Raw genomic sequence first — 19,307 nt, forward strand, 5'->3', positions numbered from 1 at the left:
GAAAGAGAAACTATAGGGAAAAGAATGGAAAAATATGAGCAGGGACTCAGGGAAAAATTGAATGATAATATGAAGCGCACAAATATACGTGTTGTGGGGGTCCCGGAAGGAGAAGAGAGGGGAAAAGGAGGAGAAAAACTAATGGAAGAAATTATCACTGAAAATTTCCCAACTCTTATGAAAGACCTAAAATTACAGATCCAAGAAGTACAGTGCATCCCAAAGAGAACAGATCCAAAGGTCAAAGAGAAAAGAGAGGATCAAAGAGGTCAAAGAGAAAGAGAGGATCTTGAAAGCAGCAAAAGAAAAGCAATCCATCACATACAAGGGAAACTCAATAAGACTATGTGTAGATTTCTCAGTAGAAACCACGGAGGCGAGAAGACAATGGGATGATATATTTAAATTACTAAAAGAAAAAAACTGCCAACCAAGAATTCTATACCCTGCAAAATTGTCCTTCAAAAATGAGGGAGAAATTAAAACATTTTCAGACAAAAAGTCACTGAGAGAATTTGTGACCAAGAGACCAGCTCTGCAAGAAATACTAAAGGGAGCACTAGAGACAGATACGAAAAGACAGAAGAAAGAGGTATGGAGAAGAGTGTAGAAAGAAGGAAAATTAGATATGACATATAAAATACAAAAGGAAAAATGGCAGAGGAAAGTACTACCCAAACAGTAATAACACTAAATGTTAATGGATTGAACTCCCCAATCAAAAGACATAGACTGGCAGAATGGATTAAAAAACAGGACCCTTCTATATGCTGTCTACAGGAAACATATCTTAGACCCAAAGATAAACATAGGTTGAAAGTGAAAGGTTGGGAAAAGATATTTCATGCAAATAATAACTAGAAAAGAACAGGAGTAGCTACACTAATATGCAACAAATTAAACTTCAAATGTAAAACAGTTAAAAGAGACAAAGAAGGATACTATCTACTAATAAAAGGAACAATTCAACAAGAAGACATAACAATCATAAACATTTATGCACCGAACCAGAATGCCCCAAAACACGAGGCAAACACTGTAAACACTGAAAAGGGAAATAGACACATCTACCATAATAGTTGGAGACTTCAATTCCCCATTCTCATCAATGGACAGAACATCTAGACAGAGGATCAATATAGAAACAGAGAATTTGAATATTACAATAAATGAGCTAGACTTAACAGACATTTATAGGACATTACACCCCACAACAGCAGGATACACCTTTTTCTCAAGTGCTCATGGATCATTCTCAAAGATAGACCATATGCTGGGTCACAAAGCAAGTCTCAACAAATTTAAAAAGATTGAAATCATACAAAACACTTTCTCAGATCATAGAGGAATAAAGTTGGAAATCAATAATAGGAAGAGCACCAGAAAATTCACAAATACGTGGAGGCTCAACAACACACTCTTAAACAACCAGTGGGTCAAGGAAGAAATCACAAGAGAAATCAGTAAATATCTCAAAGCAAATGAAGATGAAAACACAACATATCAAAACTTATGGGATGCAGCAAAGGCAGTGCTAAGAGGGAAATTTATTGCCCTAAATGCCTATATCAAAAAAGAAGGAAGGGCAAAAATTTGGGCATTAACTGTCCACTTGGAAGAACTGGAGAAAGAACAGCAAACTAACCCCAAAGCAAGCAAAAGGAAAGAAATAACAAAGATTAGAGCCGAAATACATGAAATTGAGAACATGAAAACAATAGAGAAAATCAATAAGACCAGAAGTTGGTTCTATGAGAAAATCAATAAGATTGATGGGCCCTTAGCAAGACTGATGAAAAGAAGAAGAGAGAGGATGCAAATAAATAAGATCAGAAATGGAAGAGGAGACATAACCACTGACCCCACAGAAATAAAGGAGGTAATAACAGGATACTATGAACAACTTTATGCGAATAAATACAACAATGTAGATGAAATGGACAACTTCCTAGAAAGGCATGAAAAACCAACTTTGACTCAAGAAGAAACAGATGACCTCAGCAAACCAATTACAAGTAAAGGAATTGAATCAGTCATTCAAAAGCTTCCCAAAAAGAAAAGTCCAGGACCAGATGGCTTCACATGTGAATTCTACCAAACATTCTAGAAAGAATTAGTACCAACCCTGCTCAAACTCTTCAAAAAAATTGAAGTGGAGGGAAAGCTACCTAATTCATTTTATGAAGCCAACATCACCCTCATACCAAAACCAGGCAAAGATATTACAAAAAAAGAAAACTACAGACCAATCTCTTTAATGAATATAGATGCAAAAATCCTCAACAAAATTCTACCAAATTGAATCCAGCAACACATTTAAAGAATTATACATCATGACCAAGTAGGATTCATCCCAGGTATGCAAGGATGGTTCAACATAAGAAAATCAATTAATGTAATACACCATATCAACAAATCAAAGCAGAAAATCACATGATCATTTCAATTGATGCAGAGAAGGCATTTGACAAGATTCAGCATCCTTTCCTGTTGAAAACACTTCAAAGGATAGGAATACAAGGGAACTTCCTTAAAGTGATAAAGGGAATATATGAAAAACCCATAGTTAATATCATCCTCAATGGGGAAAAACTGAAAGCTTTTCCCCTAAGACCAGGAACAAGACAAGGATGTCCACTATCACCACTGTTATTCAACGTTGTGTTGGAAGTTCTAGCCAGAGCAATTAGACAAGAAAAAGAAATGCAAGGCATCAAAATTGGAAAGGAAGAAGTAAAACTATCACTGTTTGCAGATGATATGATACTATACGTCGAAAACCCTGAAAAATCCACACCAAAACTACCAGAGCTAATAAACGAGTACAGCAAAGTGGCAGGTTACAAGATCAACATTCAAAAATCTGTAGTGTTTCTATACACTAGTAATGAACAAACTGAGGGGGAAATCAAGAAATGAATTCCATTTACAATTGCAACTAAAAGAATAAAATACTTAGGAATAAATTTAACTAAAGAGACAAAAGACCTATACAAAGAAAACTACAAGAAAATGTTAAAAGAAATCACAGAAGACTAAATAGATGGAAGGGCATACCATGTTCATGGATTGGAAGACTAAATATAGTTAAGATGTCAATTCTACCTAAAGTGATTTACAGATTTAACGCAATACCAATCAAAATCCCAACAACTTACTTTTCAGAAATAGAAAAACCAATAAGCAAATTTATCTGGAAGGGCATGGTGCTCCGTATTGCTAAAAGTATCTTGAGGAAAAAAAAAACGAAGCTGGAGGTCTCACACTGCCTGACTTTAAGGCATATTATGAAGCCACAGTGGTCAAAACAGCATGGTACTGGCATAAAGATAGATATATCGACCAATGGAATTGAATAGAGTGCTCAGATATAGACCCTCTCATCTATGGATATTTGATCTTTGATAAGGCAGTGAAGCCAACTCATTTGGGACAGAACAGTCTCTTCAATAAATGGTGCCTAAACTGGATATCCATATGCAAAAGAATGAAAGAGGACCCATATCTCACACCCTATACAAAAGTTAACTCAAAATGGATCAAAGATCTAAACATTAGGTCTAAGACCATAAAACAGTTAGAGGAAAATGTAGGGAGATATCTTATGAAACTTACAATTGGAGGCGGTTTTATGGACCTTACACCTAAAACAAGAGCACTGAAGAAAGAAAGAAAGAAATGGACACTCCTCAAAATTAAACACTTTTGTGCATCAAAGAACTTCATCAAGAAAGTAGAAAGACAGCCTACACAATGGGAGACAATATTTGGAAACGACATATCAGATAAAGGTCTCGTATCCAAAATTTATAAAGAGACTGTTCAACTCAACAACAAAAAGACAGCCAATCCAATTACAAAATGTGAAAACAACTTGAACAGACACTTCTCAGAAGAGGAAATACAAATGGCCAAAAGGCACATGAAGAGATTCTCAATGTCCCTGGCCATTAGAGAAGTACAAATCAAAACCACAATGAGATATCATCTCACACCCACCAGAATAGCCATTATCAACAAAACAGAAAATGACAAGTGCAGGAGAGGATATGGAGAAAGAGGTACACTTATTCACTGTTGGTGGGAATGTCAAATGGTGCAACCACTGTGGAAGGCAGTTTGGTGGTTCCTCAAAAAGCTGAATATAGAATTGCCATACGACCCAGCAATACCATTCCTAGGTATCTATTCAGAGGACTTAAGGGCAAAGACACAAACGAACATTTGCACACCAATGTTTATAGCAGCATTATTTACAATTGCAAGGAGATGGAAACAGCCAAATTGTCCATCAACAGAGAAGTGACTAAACAAACTGTGAATATACATATGATGGAATATTATGCAGTTTTAAGACAGAATAAAGTTATGAAGTATGTAACAACATGGATGGACCTTGAGAACATTATGGTGAGTGAGACTAGCCAAAAACTAAAGGAAAAATACTGTATGGTCTCACTGATATGAACTGACATTGGTGAATAAACTTGGAATATGTCGTTGGTAACAGAGACCATAAGGAGATAGAAATAGGGTAAGATATTGGGTATTTGGAGCTGAAGGGATACAGACTATGCAACAGGACTGGATACAAAAACTCAGAAATGGACAGCACAATACTACCTAACTGTAATATAATTATGTTAAAACACTGAATGAAGCTGCATGTGAGAATGATAGAGGGAGGAGGGCTGGGGACATAAATGAAATCAGGAAGAAAGATAGATGTTAAAGATCGAGATGGTATAATCTAGGAATGCCTAGAGTGTATAATAATAGTGAAATGTACAATGTACAAAGTTTAAAATTGTTTTTGCATGAGGAAGAACAAATGAATGTCATTATTGTAGGGTGCTGAAAATAGATGATAATTAATACTTTAAAATGTCACCTTATGTGTGAGACTAAAGCAAAAAATGTTTATTTGTTACAAAATTTAGAGTTTGACTAGAGCATTTCCTAATATAACTCATGTAGATGGTTTGATTGAATGTCATAAGAACTTGGAATCTCAGGTAGGGCATGAGATTTTGTTGGTTTGTCCAGAGTGATGCCCCGATGAATCCCAGAGTGATTTGATCAGTGACTGGAAAAGTATTTGCAAGCCCCCTTTGGGGAATGGTGAGAGCGGGGAGAAATTCAACTCCCCCAAGTTGAATTCTTGATATTCTCACAAGCAGTGTGGACAACCAAAGCTATAGGCTGAGCCCCCAGTCTTGGGATTTGTTCGTATGAAACTTAAACCCACAAAGGATAGGTCAAGTCTACTTAAAATTTAGGCCTGAGAGTCACCCCCAAGAGAGCCTCTTTTGTTGCTCAGATGTGGCCTCTCTCTCCAGCCAACATGACGAGCAGTCTCACCACCCTCCCCCTCTCTGCGTGGGAAACGACTCCCAGGGGTGTGGACCTTCCTGGCAACGTAGGACAGAGACCCTGGAATGAGCTGAGACTCAGCATCAAGGGACTGAGAAAAACTCTAGAATGAGCTGAGAATTAACATCAAGAGACTGAGAGAACCTTCTCAACCAAAAGGGGGAAGAGTAAAATGAGACAAAGTGTCAATGGCTGAGAGATTCCAAACAGAGTCCAGAGGTTATCCTGGATGTTATTCTTATGCATTAAGTAGATATCACCTTGTTGTTCAAGATGTAGCGGAGAGGCTGGAGGGAACTGCCTGAAAATGTAGTGCTGTGTTCCAGTAGCCATGTTTCTTGATGATGATTGAACAATGATATAGCTTTCACAATGAGACTCTGTGAATGTGAAAACCTTGTGCCTGATGCTCCTTTTAGCTACTATATCAACAGAAGAGTAGAACATATGGAATAAAAATAAATAATAAGGGGAACAAATGTTAAAATAAATTTAGTTTGAAATGCTAGTGGTAAATGAAATTGAGGGGTAAGGGGTATGGTATGTATAATTTTTTTTTCTCTATTATCATTTTATTTCTTTTTCTGTTGTCTTTTTATTTCTTTTTCTAAATTGATGCAAATGTTCTAAGAAATGATGAATATGCAACTATGTGATGATATTAAGAATTACTGATTGTATATGTAGAATGGAATCATATTTTAATGTTTTGTTTAATTTTTTTTTGATTAATAAAAAAAAAGTTAAAAAAAAAAAGAGACCAGTGGCATCTGAAACACCTCTGTCAGCTGGGAAGGCATGTGGCTGGCATCTGCTCATCCTTTGGCTTCTGGTTTCAAACAGATTCCCAAGGGGTGTTTCTTTGTTCATCTCCAAAAGTCTCTGTGTTGACTCTGAAGCTTTTTCCAAAATGCTTCCCTCTTAAAGACTCCAGTAAGTGGATTAAGACCCACCTTGTATGGGCAGAGACACATCTGCATGGAAACCACTTAATCAAAGGATCCCACCCAGAACTGGGTGGTTACATCCATGGAAACAATCTAACTAAAAAGATCCCATCCAAACAATAGGTCTGCCCCCACAAGTACAGATTAGGATATAGGACATGGCTTTTCTGGGGTACACAACAGCCTCAAACCAGCACACCAACTTACTCCAAACAGAACAGATCTGAATAGACCCATTCCAAGACACATAGTAATCAGACTGTCAAATGATAAAGAGAAAGACAAAATTCTGAAAGCAGCAAGAGAAAAGCGATTCACCATGAATAAGGGAAGCCAAATTAAGCGCTGATTTATCATCAGACACTATGGAGGTGAAAAGGTAGCGCTTCATTATATCTAAGATACTGAAAGAGAAAAACTGCTGGCCAAGAATTCTCTATCCAGCAAAGCTGTCCTTCAAAATTGAGAATTTAAAATGTTCACAGATAAACAGAAGCTCAAAGAGATCGTTAATAAGAGACTGGCCCTACAAGAACTACTAAAAGGAGTCCTGCTGGATGAAAAGAAAGGACAGGAGAGAGAGGTCTGAAGGAGGGTACGGAATTAAAAAATATTAGTCAGGGTAATGTTTCAGTTTGCTAAAGCTGTCAGAATGCAACGCACCAGAGATGAATCAGCGTTTAATAGGGGGATTCATTTACAAATTTATAGTTCCTGGAGGGAAGGGAGCTAGCTTTCATTTGAGTTTCTCTGTCTTATGGGAAGGCACATAGCAATGTCTGCTGGCATTCTGTCTTCTGGGTTCCATCAGCTTTCCTCAGGGTTTGTCCTTTATGGATCTCCAAACATCTGCATCTGAACTGTTGATCTGTCTTCTGACCTCTTTTAAGACTTCAGCTAATTAAATTAAACGTCACTCATTGAAGAAGGCACACCTCTTAGCTGACTGCAGATGTAATCAGCCTAGATGAATTTCACATGCTGATTATCTAAGGCTATAGCAACAGAACAACTGGGCACCATCACCTGGCTGAGTTGACACCTGAACCTAACTACTACAAGATTTTATTAGGTTACAAATGCATAGTTCTAAGGCCATGAAAATGTCCAAATTAAGGCATCAAAAGGAAGACGCCTTCTCTGAGGAAAGGCTGCTGGCTTCTGCAGTTCCTCTGTCAAATGGGGAGGCACATGGCGATATCTGCTGGTCTTTCTCTTCTACTCCTGGTTTCAATGGCTGTCTCCAAATATCTCTGGGCATTTGTCTTTCGGCTTCTTTGAGCCCTTTGAATTTCATCTGTCTTTTATTCCCTCATAAAAGACTCCAGCAAGGGTATTAAAACCTACCTTGAATGGGCTGGGTCACCTCTCCATGGAAACAATTTAACCAAAAAGTCCCATCCAACAATAGATCTGCCCCCACTGGGATGGATTAAGAGAACATGACCTTTTACGGCATATACAGCAGCTTCAAACCAGCACATGTAATATAAAGGATAAAAATAAAAAATAGATATGACAAAAAACAAAAGATAAGATGGTTGAATCAAGAATCCTTTACAGTAACAACTTTGAACATTAATGGATTAAACTCCTGAATCAAAAGATACAGATTGGCAGAACAGATTTAAAAATATGATCCCTGTATATGCTGTTTACAAGAGACTCATCTTAGTTCTAAAGATGCAAATAGGTTGAAAGTGAATGGATGTAAAAAAAATATTTCCCAAAGTAGTACGCAAAACAAAGTGGGGGTAGCTATACTAATATCAGACAGAGCAGACTTTAAATGCAAAAATATAATGAGATAAAGGATACTATATAGCAATAAAAGGGGCACTTAAACAAGAAGAAATAATAAGCATACACATCTATGCTTCTAATCAAGGTGCCCCAAAGTACATGAGGCAAACACTGGCAAAACTAAAGGGAGTAATAGATGACTCTGCCATAATAGTGGGAGACTTCAACACTCCATTCTCTCTAATACATTGAACAACTAAACAGGATCAATAAACAGAAAACCTAAATAATATGATAAATGAACTAGACTAAAAGACATATATAGCACACTGCATCCCAAAACAGCAGGATATACCCTCTTCTCAAAGGGTCATGGAATATTCTCAAGGATAGACCATATGCTGGGACAAAAAACATGTCTTAAGAAATTTTAAGAAGTTGAAATTATGCAAATTATTTTCTTGGATCACAATGGAATATATCTGGAAATCAATAACAAATGGAGAACCAGAAAATAAACAATATATGGATATTAAACAACACACTCAAACATCAGTGGGTCAAAGAAGAAATTGTAAGAGAAATCAGTAAATATCTTGAGATGAATGAAAATGAGAACACATATCAAAACTTATGGGATGCAGCAAAGGCAGTGCTGAGAGAGAAATTTATAGCACTAAATGCCTACATCAAAAAAGAGGAGGGTGCACAGGTGGTTCAGTGGGAGAATGCTCACCTTCCACAGGGGAGACCTGGGTTTGATTCCCAGACCATGCACCTAAAAAAAAAAAAAAAAAAAGAGGAAAAAGCTAAAATCAACAACCTAACTGAACTGGAGAAACTAGAGAAAGAACAACAAAGTAATCCCAAACAAGCAAAAGAAAGAAATAACAAAGATTAGAGCAGAAATTAAAGAAATAATAAAATCAATAAAACCCAAAATTGCTCTTTGAGAAGATCAATAAAATCAACAAACCCTTAGCTATAATGACAAAGACAAAAAGAGAGACACTGGAATGAAATCAGAAATGGGGGGGGGGGGGCATTACCACAGACACCAAAGAAATAAAAAAGACCATAAATGGTTACTATGAGTAACTGTATATCAACAAGCTAGAAAACTTAGATGAAATGGACAACTTTCTACAAACACAAAAACAACCTACACTGACTTGAGAAGAAATAGAGGACCTCAATAAACCAATCACAAGAGATCAAATCAGTCATCAAAAACACACCAGCAAATAAAAGCCCAAAACTGGATGATTTCACAGAAAAGTTTTATCAAGCATTCCAAGAATACTGATCCTCCTCAAACTCTTCCAAAAAACTGAAGAAGAGGGAACAGTACCTAACTCATTCTCTGGTGCCAACATTACCATAATACCAAAATCCGGTAAAGATACTAGAAGAAAACTTCATACCAATCTCTCTAATGAACATAGATACAAAAATTCTCAACAGAATACTTGCAAATAGAGTCCAACAGCATATTAAAGTAATTATACCCCATGACCAAGTGGATTTTATTCCAGTTACTCAGGGTAATTCAACACAAGAAAGTCAATTAATGCAATACATTACATTAACAACTTAAAAAGAAAAAAAAACACAATCATTTCGATTGACACAAAAAAAAGCATTTGACAAAATTCAGCATCCTTTCATGATAAAAACACTTCAAAAGGTAGGAATCAAAGGAAACATACGCAACATGATAAGGGGGCATATATGAAAAACCCACAGCTAATGTCATATTCATAGGTGACAGATTGAAAGTCCCTAAGATCAGGAATAAGACAAGGATGCCCACTGTCACCACTGCTATTTAATGTGGTGCTAGAAGTTCTAGCTAGAGAAATTAGGCAAGTAAAAGAAATAAAAGGCATCCAAATTGGGAAGGAAGATGTAAAACTTTCACTATTCGTAGGAGATGACCCTATATTTAGAAAATCCAGGAAAAAAAAAATGGCAGCAAAGCTATTTGAGCTAATAAATGAGTTCAGCAAAGTGGTGAGATATAAGATCATCAAACAAAAATCAACAGTATTTGTATACACTAGTAATGAGCTATCTGAGGAAATCAAGAAAAAAATTCCATTTACAATAGCACTTAAAATAATCAAATATCTAGGAATAACCCTATCCAATCATACAAAGGACTTGTACACAGAAAACTACAAATAATGTTAAAAGAAATCATAGAAGACCTCAATAAATGGATAGACATTCCCTGTTCATGGATTGGAAGGATAAATGTTGTTAAGATGTCTGCTCCACTCAAATTAATCTACAGATTGAATGCAATACCAGTCAAAGTTCCAACAGACTACTTTGCAGAAATGAAGAAACTAATTATCAATTTTATTTGGAAGGTTGGGGGCCTCGAATAGCCAAAAACATCTTGAAAATGAAGAATAAAGTGGGAGGTGTCATGCTTCCTGACTTTAAAGCGTATTATAAATCCATAGTGGTCAAAACAGTATGGTACTGGCATAAAGATAGACATATTGATTTGTAGAATCAAAATGGAAATCAGAAATAGGCCCTCAGATCCATGGTCAATTGATTTTTTTTTTTCTTCTTACAAGGGCAGGACCAGGAATCAAACCTGGGTCTCCAGCATGGCAGGCGAGAATACTGTCTGCTGAGCCACCATCGAACTGCCCATCAATTGATTTTTTGATAAGGCTCCCAAGCCCACTCAACTGGGAAAGAACAGTCTCTTTAATAAATAGTGTTGGAAGAACTGGATATCCATAACCAAAAGAATGAAGGAGGACTCCTGTCTCACACCCTGTTCAAAAATTAACTCAAAATATAAGAATCGGTACAATAAAACTCCTTGAAGAAAATTTAGGGAAACATCTTCAAGATCTAGTGATAGACACTAGTTTCTTAGATTTTATACCCAAAATACAAGCAATGAAAGAAAAAAATAGATAAATGGGAACTCCTCAAAATCAAATACTTCAGTGCTTCAAAGGACTTAGTCAAAAGGGTGAAAAGGCAACTGGCTCAATGGGAGAAAATATTTGGAAATCACATATCTGATAAAGGTTTGATGTCCAGCATATATAAAGAAATCCTACAACTCAACAATAAGAAGACAAAATACCCTATTATAATGGGCTAAGGACATGAATAGGCATTTCTCCAAAGCAGAAATACAAATGACCAAGAGGCACATGAAAAGATGCTCAAATTCACTAGCTATTAGGGTAATACAAATCAAAACCACAATGAGGTATCATCTCACACTTACTAGAAGGCAACTACAAGTGTTGGAGAGGATGTGGAAAAACTGGAACACTTATTACTTCTGGTGGGAATGTAAAATTTATACAGCTGCAGTGGAGCATGGTTTGGTGGTTCCTCAGGAAGCTATAGAGTTGTTTAGGACCCAGCAATTCCACTACTTGGGATATACCTGGAAGATCTGAAAGCAAGGGCTCGAACAGATATTTCCCACCAGTGTTCATAGCAGCATTATTTACAATTGCCAAAAGATGGAAACAACTCAAGTGTCCACCAACAGATGAATGGATACACAAAATATGGTATATACATACAATATTATTCAGCAGTAAGGAGGAATGAAGTCCTGAAGCATGTGATAATATGAATGAGCCTTGAAAACAGAATGTTAAGTGAAATAAGTCAGACACAAAAGGGCAATATTTTATGATCTCACTTACATGAACTAATTATAAGATGCAAACTCATAGACATAAAATACAGAATATTGGTTATTAGTATATAAAATGAGGCTAAAGAATGGGAAGCAGTTGCTTAATACGTGCAGTATGTTTAACTAGAGTGAACTTAAACGTTTGGAAATGTACAGAGGTGATAGCATGTTATTATGTGAATAATTAGCAGTGCTGAATGGTGGGTGTGGTTGAAAGGGGAAGTTTAGAGTCCTGTACGTCACCAGAAAGAAAGTTGGAGGTTAAAACATGGGAATATATAACACAGTGAATATTGTGAGGGACAATGTCCGTGATCAATGGTACAAACATAAAAAAGTTATTTTATGAACTAGAGCAGATGTATGACACAACTACAAGGAGTTAATAATTGAGGGGTATATGGGAAAAATGTATTTATTGCAAACTATGATAGTTAACAGTAATTTTTAAATACTATTTCATCATTAGTAACAAAAGTATCATACCAATAATATTGGGGGACGAGGAGTATGGTAGAATTAGGGTTTGCTTTTTTATTTTTATTTCTTTTAAGGAATAATGAAAATGTCCAAATTTGATCATGGTGCTATGTGCAAAACTCTATGATGATACTGTGATCCAGTAATTATACACTTTGGATGGTTTCTATGCCATGTAAATATATCTCAATAAAATTTCATTAAAAAAAGGGTTCAAGTTCAGCAAGTCATTTAACCTTTTCAGTGTTAGTTTTACACTATTTCTAAAAATGTAAAGTTTTTGCATTGCATAGATTATAGAAAGTAAATGGAATAAGATAATACAAAAATACATTAAAATTTTAAGAAAATAACTGGTTGAGTGAGGAACAGCTGAATGAGGGTGTTACATGAAGAGTTTATACACAAAAAAAGGGTTGGATTCTTCTAAGGAAAAAAGAATTGTACTATATGCTATATATATGCTAAGTACTCTAAGATCTTTGGGCCTTAAACTTTGTGCACCATATGTACGATCAAAAGGTCTTGTGACTATTAAATGTGTTAATAAATGTAAAGCACTTAAGGGCCAGCCCTTCCAGAACATCAACTAGCTCCATTCCCCTATCCGATATTATTGATAGCCTCTTCCAACATGAAAAAGTTACAATGGGCATAGCCCAGATACCCCTAAAGAGTGGGAGAAAGGTCAAAGATGACGGTGGAGTTATACAGAGAATGTTGGGTTTAACAAATAAGTATGAGTGCTGAATCATTATACCGATACTTCTTTTAGCCTCCAGTACCTCAGAGCAGCTAGAAACAAAAACCTAAAATTATGGAATTGTAACCCATACCAAACTCTGAAATCTGTTCTACAACTAATTGTTGCAATGTACTTTCAAATTTATTGCTTTTATGTATATATGTTATTTAAAGAGAAGGAATATAACAGAGAAGACAGGATTTAACAAATGAGTAGGACTGCTGAATCATTATATTGATATTTCTGTTGGTCTCCAATGTCTTGGAGTAACTAGAAGAAAAACCGAAAAATCACAGAACTACAACCCATACCAGACTTTAAAATCTGTTCTATAACTACTTGTTAAAATGTATTTGGAAATTTATTACTTTTTTGTATATATGCTATATTTCACAATAAAAAAAAGTTTAAAAAAAAAGTAAAGCACTTAGAACATACCCTGTCACTCACAAAACATCTAATGAATGTTATTTTTATACTGCTGCATTGTTTTAAGAGTAGAATCATAGAACATCATAAAAGCTCTTACAGGTATCAGATAAGCATCATAAAAGTTAAATCTAAATGAACTGATTATATAGTCAGGAGTCAGCAAGCATAGTTCCTTGCTGGCTTACTAATTTGGGAATTGTCTACTTATCTTTATCATCTCCTATCACTTCTTATTTTGGAGTTTGGTATGGTCTTCCTTCTTAATTAAGAAGTTCATCCCCAATTCATACTAACTGCCTTTTCCTTAAATCACAAATATGAACACAGGGACAGTTAATGTCATTGTCTGCTTGATCTTTTAGACAAAGATTATTGTAACAAAATGTTTATTTAAAACAATACACTCAAAATAATCACATCCAAGCTTTCCTTCAGATTCTTCCTATTCATTATTAACCCTTCAGCATTTGGCATGCAAAAGATACATAGAGTATCCGTACTTCAAAAAAAAGAACACTTGGATTGCCTTTTTCATAGAACTCTTCCCTCTGCAACACTAACTGAAGTTTAGGAAGACACAGATCTGTTTGTTAAATGAAATTATATTGTAGCAGGCAGGCCTCTTCTCCCCTTCTGGTTCAGCTGCCTCCTCTGCAGAAAATCCCCAACCCCCCACCCCTAGTCATCAAGAATGGGTGAAACTGTAGATTGAAAGAAAAATGAATTCAAAGGCAGAGCTATGGAAGCTAAAGTCTGAAGTCACAAAAGCAGGAAACAGGAGAGCAGATTCATCCATGCATGTGGAATGGGTGAGCTTTCCCCAGAGGGTGTATATAGGGCTTCCTCCTTGATATTTGGGAGTTTTGTGATCTCAGGCCTCAGAGAAGATGGAGTACATTCCTCTGGGATTGTGCAGACCATGGCTGCCACTCCATTGTTTTGAAGGGGTTGAAAATTTGCCCTGAAGATGGCAGGAAATGTGGGTGCCACCCAGAAGCTTGAGGAGGGTGAACCCAAAAAATATTGTCTCCCAATGGGGGAAGAGTGAAATGAGACAAAGTGTCAATGGCTGAGAGATTCCAAGCAGAGCAGAGAGATTATCCTGGAGGTTATTCTTTTTTTTTCTTTCTTTTTTTTCTTACATGGGCAGGCATAGGGAATCAAACCCAGGTCCTCGGGCTTGGCAGGCAAGCATTCTTACACGCTGAGCCACCATGGCCCGCCCCTGGAGGTTATTCTTATGCAGTAAGTAGATACCACATTGTTATTCAAGATGTAATGGAGAGGCTGGAGAGAACTGCTTGAAAATGTAGAGCTGTGCTCCAGTAGCCATGTTTCTTGAAGATGATTGTATAATGATATAGCTTTTACAATGTGACTGTGTGATTGTGAAAACCTTGTGTGTGATGCTCCTTTTATCTACCTTGTCAACAGATGAGTAGAACATTTGGAATAAAAACAAATAACAAGGAGAAAAAAGAAAAAAGAATGGGTGAAACTGCAAGGCAAGATAAGACACATTCCTGGGATACGGGCACCTTCCCTAGCCTCCAGGAACAGGTGAAACTGCAAGTAGGCAAGATAAGATATTCCTGGGATGGGGACCCCTCCCTTAATGGCTCAGCTTTATGCCTTTCTCAACTTAAACCAGCCACTTGTTTACCTTGTCTTTAACATGTCATCCTGTCTATAAAAACTGATGTTAACCTGTAACATGTCATCCTGTCTATAAAAACTGATGTTAACCTGTAACATGTCATCCTGTCTATAAAAACTGATGTTAACCTTTTTTTTGTTCAGGGCTCAGACTTTCAGAGGCTACTCGGCTGAGCCCTATGACCACAGAAAATAAAACCTACTTCCTGGAACTTCGGAGCCTCGGCCCGGTTTGTTCTATTTCTATATAATATTCCAGGAGGCTTAAAGCCTTGTCCCTTTTATCACACAACAATATGATGTCTCCTATCATCATCCAACTAGACAATTTTTCAACTAAATCGCTTTTACATTCCTCTGAAATCCATCTCAGCAAGATATTTTTTGGTACAGTTTTCATTACTATATTAACTACTTGTAAAAACAAAATGACTTCATATCTCCATGTTCTTGAAAGTGGGTAGACAGAGCACCACCAGAAGTCACAAAATAGGGTTTACTGCTGCATACTCTGGATTCACATTTTTTTGTGTTAAAATAAAATACTTCCAAGAGCCCTGTTTTCCACCAATAATATTGAAGAGGCTACCAATGACAGCAAAACGCAGGCAAATATAAACACACAGTGTCCCAAAGTTTTAGTGAAGTTCTAAGCTTTAATAAACTCAAAAATATAAATGCTACAAACTTTAAAAACATCATTTGAATGGCTAAATTACTTGTATTTCTTTCATATTTGTGGTGCAAAGTTAGAAAATAAATTTTTAATTGTAAGTGTTTGTTTCAGTCACTCTGCAGATGATTAACTTCAACTAAAATAAAAAACTAATATTAAACATTTATTATTCAATATACCAATTCTAAACAACTACAAAAGGAAACATTTTCAGATGGTGTTTCTCTTACATTTATAAGCATTTATATTTCTAGAGTTATTCAAGCGTTATAACTTCATTAAGGATTTTGGGATGCCATATATTAATTCATTTTTAAAAATATGTCCTTTTCTCCAGTTTTATCATATACTTTTATTTTCATGGCAGAAAAATGTTTATCTTCCAGTTTTGAATGTAGTAATCTGTGCAGATGGATTTTGTAGCTGCCAATTAACAACTAACCTACATGATAAACCAACCTTCATTTTTATTGGAATTTTTAAGGAACTCATCACCAAACCTTAACCCCTGGGAGACTTCAATGAATTTTATTTACACTTTTTCTGTTATCACCACTGAAGGTTCAATTTAAAACCTAGATAAAGAAAAAGAAAAGGTGAAGTTTTTCCATAGAGAATATTCCATAATAGAGATCAAAAGCACAACTTGACTTCTTAATTTGGGCAATATAACTTGGTTGACTATTAAAGAATGATTTTAATTGTTAAACTTTTAAATTTTATTAAACGTTTGTGACAATGCATAGAATGAATTCCAGACCTACATAAATACACAGGCAGCTGTTTGTAATTTGCATTTTTATCAGTTCGGAAAGGGCACAATGTACTTCCTGCATCTTATTTTCAGAATTTGCATTTTATCATCTTTGGCTATCCAGTATATAATATGGAGTACTTGACTATCTCATTCTTTGAATTTTCATTTTTGATTATAAATCAGATGATGTCTGGCACTTTTCTCTTTTCTCATTTTTCTCTTCTTTCAACCTCCAGGTTTACTTGCTCCCATTTCTTCTTGGCTCTAATAATAAAAGTTGCAAAATATTTATTTCTAATTATTTTCTTTTTCAGCATTCTCTAGGGCACCATTTCATATTCCTTATTAATTACTTGTAATAAAATATGTAATTTAATTATTAATAATAATGATTCATAATAGTAAATTATATACTTAGTATAAATCTAAAGGCAAAACAAAAACTAAGCCTTTTTAAAATTCATAAATTTTCAGAAATGCCACTCAAACTACTTCCACTTATTTCAGATACTTATCCTGTTCTGAATTTGGGTACAGGAATAGAAAGAAGTGAAAAAAATAATATATATAAGGAACAAACATTTCTTTCATCCCATGAAGACAGTGCCCCTATTCCCACCAACTATATACCTCTTGCAGAAAAGATATGTGGCCTCAAGGGAAGTCCAAGGAGAATGGCATCTCCAGTCCCCTTCTACTCCTGCCCTCAATTTCCATAGACACTTGGCGTTTTCCTCTCCTGCATCAACCTCATAGCATTCAGTAATGTTCCCAAAAGGCTCCTCTCACCCATTTACGCTTCTGCAGCCTTAACCCCTAAAGGCTTAGGTGAAAAGACTTAGCGGTAGCTCATGTTTTCTGTCTCCTGCCCTCCAGTAGTTCATCTGTCTTCCAAGAAATGCTGAAATCACCACTATGCCCTAGCAGGAATGTACAGGGGAAGATACACAAGCTGCTCTTTCTCTTCCTATTCTGGTGACTGACATCAATTGGAAAGGATAAGAGTTTAGGGGTCACGAATTTCCTAGTCAGAAGTACAGGCAAATAAGAACTTTATTTTATTATAACTCTATTTAATCTCTTGACTCTAGGTCCCCATTCTGCCTGATGTTGAAAATTTAATCTAGTTCTTTGCACATAAACTCAGTCCAATTCAGTGACTTCTTAGTTGTTTCACATTTATATTTCAGTCACGTTCAGAATTAAAATTCCTTCTCAAAGTTTTCTCCTTACCCCCCCTCCCTACCCTTGATCTTAAGTTCTGGGGTTGCTACAGGAGAATATGATTGCTACTGGGAAAAGAATATCATCTCAAGAATCTTACTATGTCTGGGTCCTGTGATGCACTCTTATTACCCTTGAATGGTGGCCCAGTTAGCCTAGTCTAAGGTTTCTCAAACCTCAGCATGCATCCTAATCATCTGGAGGTGTTGTTAGAGTACAGATTCTGCCTCAGCAGGTCTGAGGTAGAGAGTTCACATTTCTAACAAGCTCCCAGGTGACCTCATTGCTGCTGGTCCCCAAACCATACTTCGAGTTACAAGCTTTTGGCCAGCAGATGCTGGCTTGGTTTCTTCCTTATCTCTCTGGCAGAGGCAATCTGTGGAGATTGCAACTGAGTCGTCCCCTAGTAGGGCTTAACTGCAGAGGCGTATTTCTGATGATTTTCTGATGATCTTTCTGATGATTATCCCTTCAGTCTCAGCCAGGAGACCTTGTGCAGACCCACTGGTCCTCTCTCCCAGGGATTCTACTTGGGGTTCATAGGAATGTCTGATGCCCTTCCATATAATCTTGGAATTTGGAAATTTCAAGAAACTATCTCCAGTTCTCTCATGTCTGGACATGACTTGCCATCCCCCAATCCTGCCATCAAATGGTACTGAAAAATTCTTTCCAAAACTACTGCATCTGGGAAAAATCCTGCCCCCTCTACAGCTCAGCTTCTTCCAAACATTGAGGGGGGGTTCTACTATTGAGCCTCTTCTCCCAGGGCATGACAAGGATGTGGGTAGAGGGAGAAAAGGAGAAAAAGGGGAGACATATTGGATACATTGCTCCACAGTGACTATGGCTGTTTCTCCACACCCTCCTCCTCAATCCCCAGATTAGGAGAAAAAAGCTGTTTTCTCCAGCTCACATTTTCCTGTGCCATACAAGGATGGTGCACATTTCATGTTCTGAAAGTGACTTCTCCTTCCCCCAAATCCTTCTGAGATTCATGTTTAACTATCTAGGATGGGAAAGGAGAAGTCATTGGGACCAGGACAGGATGAGGAACATGCCCTTTGATGCTGCAAATAACAACCCACCCACAACAAAATCACAGGAGAAAAAGCTGTGGTTCCACAATTTCTAGTTTCACTCCAGGATTTTTATCCACTCTGCACCTAATCTCCTTCCAAATTAAGTAAATCACTTGTGCAAATGCACACAAAGTTAAGAGAAAATCCATCAATTACACAGCATTGTAACAATTCTATTGCAGTGGAATAGGATTTGGGAAATGGGGAAATGGGGAAAAAAAGCCCAGTTGACTGCAGTACATAAATGTATACACAGGGCTGTGTAGTTGAAGTTGCAATCAAATGAAAAAGGATTTAGAGAAACACTACTTTAGACTATCATCAGCTTTTTTTCTTTTGGAAAGGGAAGGTTTCTAGTCTGGACCTGTTCTGGCACATTCTGGAAGCTCTTATATAAGAGTTTATAAATTTTTTATCATTCCGAAAATTCTAAGCTACTGATTTAGGTAGCACCTCCCTAAATCCCCAATTTTTTTCTGAAATATTCAGTTATCTTAGAAG

The 19,307-nt window shown here is 36.5% G+C and overlaps 1 protein-coding gene across 11 annotated transcripts in view; it reads right to left on the reverse strand.

The window, feature by feature from the left end:
• Positions 1-16,396: 16,396 nt before the first annotated feature.
• Positions 16,397-19,307, reverse strand: part of C7H12orf50 (chromosome 7 C12orf50 homolog) — a 38,824-nt gene continuing 35,913 nt past the window's right edge. For 7 of the 11 annotated variants that reach the window (XM_077111558.1, XM_077111555.1, XM_077111554.1 and 4 more), the window contains one exon: positions 16,416-16,764. In XM_077111558.1, the coding sequence (XP_076967673.1) occupies positions 16,739-16,764 (26 nt within the window). In that variant the 3' untranslated portion in view covers positions 16,416-16,738. Of the gene's footprint in view, positions 16,765-18,710; positions 18,734-19,307 lie in introns of those variants that run through there. The other 4 variants (XM_077111560.1, XM_077111552.1, XM_077111551.1 and 1 more) reach the window with 4 other exon arrangements.

Source organism: Tamandua tetradactyla, chromosome 7, assembly GCF_023851605.1.
Source record: "Tamandua tetradactyla isolate mTamTet1 chromosome 7, mTamTet1.pri, whole genome shotgun sequence".
Lineage (NCBI taxonomy): Eukaryota > Metazoa > Chordata > Mammalia > Pilosa > Myrmecophagidae > Tamandua > Tamandua tetradactyla.